Source organism: Akebia trifoliata, chromosome 2, assembly GCF_017979445.1.
Source record: "Akebia trifoliata isolate Shusen 1 chromosome 2, ASM1797944v1, whole genome shotgun sequence".
NCBI lineage: Eukaryota > Viridiplantae > Streptophyta > Magnoliopsida > Ranunculales > Lardizabalaceae > Akebia > Akebia trifoliata.
In genome coordinates, this window is record NC_141376.1 from 16,122,740 (window position 1) to 16,128,630 (window position 5,891).

The 5,891-nt window shown below is 37.5% G+C and overlaps 1 protein-coding gene across 1 annotated transcript; it reads right to left on the reverse strand.

Moving 5' to 3' along the window:
• Positions 1–2,994: 2,994 nt before the first annotated feature.
• On the reverse strand, positions 2,995–4,147 carry LOC147409792 (uncharacterized). Its single transcript, XM_086459738.1, has 2 exons — positions 3,958–4,147; positions 2,995–3,883 (listed from the first exon to the last, which is right to left on the reverse strand). Exons 1-2 carry the CDS (start codon positions 4,021–4,023, stop codon positions 3,617–3,619), a joined length of 333 nt encoding a protein of 110 aa, XP_086315864.1. The 5' UTR covers positions 4,024–4,147; the 3' UTR covers positions 2,995–3,616.
• Between the last annotated feature and the right edge of the window lie 1,744 nt (positions 4,148–5,891).

Sequence of the window (5,891 nt, forward strand, 5' to 3'; positions counted from 1 at the left end):
TATACCAATAACATCTCCTAATATTAACGAATAAACATACTGAATCATTTTAAAATATGCAAAGTTTTACAGAAGAAACTACGATTAACTGGTACATATAGCCAGGGATGAGCAACTAAATATTTTAAAACTTATATTACATCAATCAACAGTACTCATTATAACATTTTCTTTTTATACAAATCTACATTGTCAAATGGAAACATTAAATATGCATTTCATTTTATATATCAAAATAAGACAACATATACATAATACACAATGGTGGAATAGTGGAATTAGAGAGTTGGGATTCACGACTGGATCACCCCCAATCAAGACATGATGTTTCATAATAAAGTATTAGTTCCTAATTTTGTGGCTGGTCGTTGTTTACCATACTTGCGGGACCATTTATCCAGCTCAGGCTAGCCGTTTGATATTACCGTAAGCAATCGGTCTCTTTTCGATATGTTAGAACGTTCAATTACTATAGATTATTAGTAATCATTGACTAATTATCTCCGTCTATACCTATCAGACGTGCATGTGATTCCCAAATATACGATCCATTCGTATACGACCGCCTTTACATTACAAGTTCACTCGTAAAGATAGAAAAGAATAAACTTGGATTCCACTTGTGACTCCACTCTCATACGCGTCTCATACCACGTATGAGCTTGGTGGTCTCTACCATACATCACAGGATAGTACACCACTCCGAATGATATGATGCCCTATCCCTTCAAGTATTCACAGATTCTTTAACAGCTCACAAAATAGTTACATATATATATATTATTTTCATTTGAAAATAAAAGAGAAATTAACAATACAAGGTTGAGAATGGATATCTAGTTTCCTACCATGCAACTATGGCCACCCGACCTAAAATAAATAACGGAACGAAAAAGTAAATAGCGCCTCGCGCTAACAGAAAGAAAATAAACATGCAACCAGTAACATTATCCCTAGATATCCCGTTCACCAACCTACACACAACACAACAATATAAAATGCAGACGTTACCCCTCGAGTGTGACTATAACATTTTACCATTTCATACCATTTTTTCAATTTTTATAGTTTTCAATCTCTCAAACAAAATATCCACTTTCTGATATTCATCAACTCAATATGAGTTCATTGAATATTAAATCATTTTTTCAATTATAAAATTTATTTTATCAATAACATTGAAAAAATACAAAACTTAGATCAAAGCAGTGTCTGAGCGGTGCACAGGACCCAACTTACGAAAATACCCGATGAAATACCCTACCCACGTATAATTTTTTATAAAATACTATTAAACATGTCAAATATGTAAGTTCTAGCGTAAATTTGAAATAACCAATTGAATTCTATATTTTTGGAAACATATCACAAATTTTTAATAAAATCCTAAATGTAATTTTCATAAATCTACGGCTACCAATAGAAATTGAGAGTCCTTACTATCTTCAAACGATAGGATCAAAGGGCATGTATAGAAATTGAAATGATTGACGTGGAAATTGAGACAGTCGACGTGAAAATCGAGGTGGCTTATACTTCGAGGTGGTTGGTTTTTGAATTTGACTCGGTGATTTCAAAGATCTCGACGTCGTCGTCCTGTCTCTCTTCTGCAACGGATAATGGTTTGATCCTGAAACAGATGAAATTCAAGGTCGAAGTTACGAAACCCCCGTATATATATACGACTGATTTTTGACGATACGGGGTGAAAAAAGTGAGAAAACAGAAAGAACTTAGGTGGGTTTTGTAGAGAACGAAGTTGCGGACGTTTATCCCTTCTACATCGATGGTTGAAGACAAACTGTTCGCGATGAATCGGAGTTTGAAAATTAGGAAGAAAATCAATTTTTTTTTAAAACTCATTGGTTGATTTTGGACGGGTTGGGGATGACGATGAATAAAAAAATTAAAAATTTATTTATATAAATTTTGGGACGGAATCGGTATTTTACCTATTGTTTCATTCGATAATAATTTGACCGTGTGGACTCCAAAAATGACGAATGAATACTCTATTTCGTTTAATTTTTTGTTTCGGATTTAATGGTGTGGTCAATTTCTACAAATTATATATCTAATAAAAATTTATATTTTTGGCCCAATGGGACCCTAAAATTGACGTTATTTTCATTTTTGAAGATAATTCGACTTTTTAGGCTCTGAAATTGATAAGTAAATAGTCCATGTTCAATAATTTTTCGTTACGAACTCAATGGTATGATCGAATCTTAATAACTCTTGCTCTAACAAAAACTTATTATTTTAGCCTAGTCCAACTCGATAATTGAGGATTTTGTAATTTTTCTGTTCGGATTCGCATTTGAGCGTGCTTACAGGCTAAAGTATGTTTTCTAACCATTTTGAATTCAATGGTGAGGTCAAATTTCATAAAAAATGATCAAAACAAAATCCTAAAATTTTACCCTAAGTCCTACTTTCAAGATTTTCTCAAAATTTCACTATTTATTTTTTCTCAAGATACGAATAAAAATCCAAGGTTTTATATAACCACTGCTGCCCGAAAAGGTAAGAAGACCATTGCGCCAAAATGATGAAATCTTACCTCTAATAGCTTAGGAGTCAGAGTGACACCTGTTAGCATGTGGATGTTTAAGTCAACCTCAGCAGTATAAAGCCCCACTTGATGGTATAATGCACCTATCATTTCAAAAAGGTGTTACCTAAGATAGAAATATGAGGTAGCACCTAGGGTAAGAAGTAGGGTGCAATATCAGAACAAACATTGTTCAAATAAGAATTCTAAGATTTCTTATAGGCTACATAATAGCAAAGAGCACTGTAATGGTTCAATGAAATAGAACAAGTTAAAATGAAAAGTAAGATTTTTCATATGGAAAATTTTTTCATTAACTATGAAAATTGATAACATAGTGAAGATTCAGATGAAAAACAAAATCTTTCATTAATTGTAAAGAGTGATTACATAGTCTCAAAGTTGGAGATTACATAGTCTCAAAATTGGAGATTACATAAGGAAAGGCAAGCATAGTAAAATCAGAAGATAAGCGTTGAGTTTTCAATAGAAGGGGTCTGATAAGGAGAAGATAAGTCTTCGACAGGGTTGGTTCGATCAACCAACTTGGCCTAATCAAAAGTAATGACTTAATCAGGAGCATGAACCTAACCATGAGCATTGGCCTAACCAGAGGCTGGCAAGTCTTCTTCATCCAGCTCAGAGGGTAGGGGATGTCATCCGTAACTACCCATCCATTTAGGTCAATCCCTGAAAAAAAGAACGAATAAGACTACTATCATAATCCTCATCTTCTTCATCATCTTCATATTGTAGTCGAGCAGCTTCAAAACTTTCATGGTAGGCCTTAGTAGCTGCTTCCCCGACAACCTGGTTATAACGAGCCTATAGCTGACTTAGTAGCTTCTTGGTCTTTACTTCATCTTTATTGACCTATTCTACCATGGCTTCTACTTGTGCTAACTAGAGTTGGGTCGCCATAGTAGAACTAAGGACAGCCTCCAAGCGCTGCTCAAAGTCAGCATTGAAGGAGTCGAGCTCGAGGTCCTGCTGTTTTGCCTCTTACTCCTGTTGTTTTACCTTTTCTTAGAGGTCCACCAGTTCTACGTCCCTTATCTCCACTCATTCCTTGTAGCTAGCGAGCTCCAGTTGGAGATATGTCTCGGTGCTCACAAGCTTCTTATTCTTAGTGTCCAAGGCGTTTTTTACCTTGGAGAACTGAGCTAAGTTCGCCTCAAGATACTCCACGGCCTCTTTAATGACATGATCAGAGGAGGTTAGCTGGTCGTTGAACAAAGCCAGCTTCTCCTCATATTCCCTAGTTAGGGCAGCTGCATGGTTTTGAGCTTCACGCCATTTAAGGAAGGCCAAGGATTCATAAATGTTGGCCTACAAGGAAGAAAATAATTAGAAAAGTGATAAGATATAAATCAAAGATATATGAATATAGAACATTGTATTACCTGATAAAAGCTTTGGGCCAACTTTCCAAAGGCCATATCAGGATTGACCCGATCAACAAATTTCATGTCCCTGGGAAGGATGGAGTGGGAGGGAAGTTAGGTAGCGATCATAGGGTTCATCACTTCGTTGTCCTTGTTGTTGACCAGGCCAACACCTGCCTTGAAGTCAGGCCACTAAGTCAGGTTCTCGTGCCCTTTCACGAGGTATCATTCCCTGTTTAACCAGCGGAAGGTTAGATCCTCAAGGGGGTCTTATAGTCAGTGAGGCCATCCTAATCTGATTCTTCCGAGGGAGAAAAAGAGGTATTCTTCCTAAGCTAGCACCTCTTGCTTTGTTTGAGTTCAAGAGCAAGGTTAATCTCCCTAACATCGTGGGAGCCTTGCCCCTCTTGGGCTAGGACCTCTTCAAGCAGCTCGGCAGTTGTAGCATGTTCGCTACGAACCAATGCTAGCTTCTCAACTCCAATAGCCTTCGTGCTATCATGATAAGCTAAATTCTTCTTCTTGTTGTTCTATTCGTTAGGGGGTGGTTAAGCTCTGGGAGAACGAGGAATGGAAGGAAGGGGGAAGTCTGAGAGGTCGATGTTCATGGCATCAGAAGAGATGTTTGGCACAAGGGAAGGTGGAATTTGGTAAAAAAGATGAACATGGGGTGAGGAGGAGTTCTCTACGACCTGCTCGAAAAGATGAATAGAAATGCGTTGTGTAGGTGGGCGAGGAAAAAGATATGCATCTTCCCCTTCGATCTCCCTTGTTTGGGCCTCATTTGGTTATTCCTTTCTTTTATTTGGCCGTTCGACGCTATTTTGTCTTAGCCTCTGCAACAGAAAGGGCAAAAGAATATGCAAAAGAGCCAAGGTTATATTAAACTGACTTGCATAACCAAAGTGTAGTAGAAAAAATAAAAGAAGCCAAAGGTGTGGCTTACCTTGAAAGGTCCGAGGAACCCTAAATCCCTCACGAGATATACCTGAGCCAAACTCCCAATCCCCATAGATGATCAGGGAGTCCTTGTACCACCCTTTGTCAGTATTGGGAAGGGAATACACCAAAGCGACAACTATATTTTTGGAAGATAACGACTAGTACCCATGATACTAAGGGATGGCCTCCAGGTTATATTTGGAGAGGAAGTGATTGGGGGTTATCCCCAATTCATCCACGTTCTCCACCAGGCGATAGAAATTACCTAACATCTAGACTGGGGCCCAATTGATTTTTCTCAATACCTCATTAATGAAAGGAGAGATAGAGAGAAACTTAGGCCAGCTTTAATTTAGCTAGCATAAACTAAAATTTCCCCCTGATGACTTTCGTCAGTGTTTCTGCAAACCCTAATAAACACAAAAGTTGGGATCAAAAAATCCTTACAAAGTTTGGCAACATTGATAGCCATTAGAGAGTTAGAAATCTAAGATGAGTAAAAAATAAGATGGAGAGTAGAAAATTACCTCTAAACGAGAGAGGTAAAAAATGACTAAAGGTCTGGAAAGCTTCGAAGGCACCAGAAGTTGAATTCGCAAAGGTAAAGGGACAATAGAAAAGAAAAGAAATTGGGGATCCCTTATTTATAGTAGGGCAAAGAAGAAGACGTGCACCTGTGGAAGGTAACTTCTTATAACCTAACCATCGCAACTCTTGGGTTTAGTGACAATGTTAATGGGGCACGTGTACGACTATAGATGAGAGACAATTCGTCTCAACCGTTTAAAAGAGTCGAAATGACGTTATATTTAATATGTTGATATGTTAACGACAAAAGTAATAATGGGAGATAATGGCAACCAATTAGAAGAGAGATACATGTCTTGAGAATACGATGAGATTTCGCGTCTCCTCGAGAAAGGGTAAATGTAGAGGGTAATAATGGTATGTTATCTAAACTGTACACGTGTCCTAGCTGATTAAGCAGTACTTGGAGCATGCCAATAAAC

Bases quoted from the DNA above. Each gene is read 5' to 3' on its own strand.
- LOC147409792 (XM_086459738.1), bottom strand. From the start codon at position 4,023: ATGAAATTTGTTGATCGGGTCAATCCTGATATGGCCTTTGGAAAGTTG. The intron at 3,884-3,957 runs GTAATACAATGT...TCTTCCTTGTAG, and splicing joins TGGCCCAAAGCTTTTATCAG to GCCAACATTTATGAATCCTT.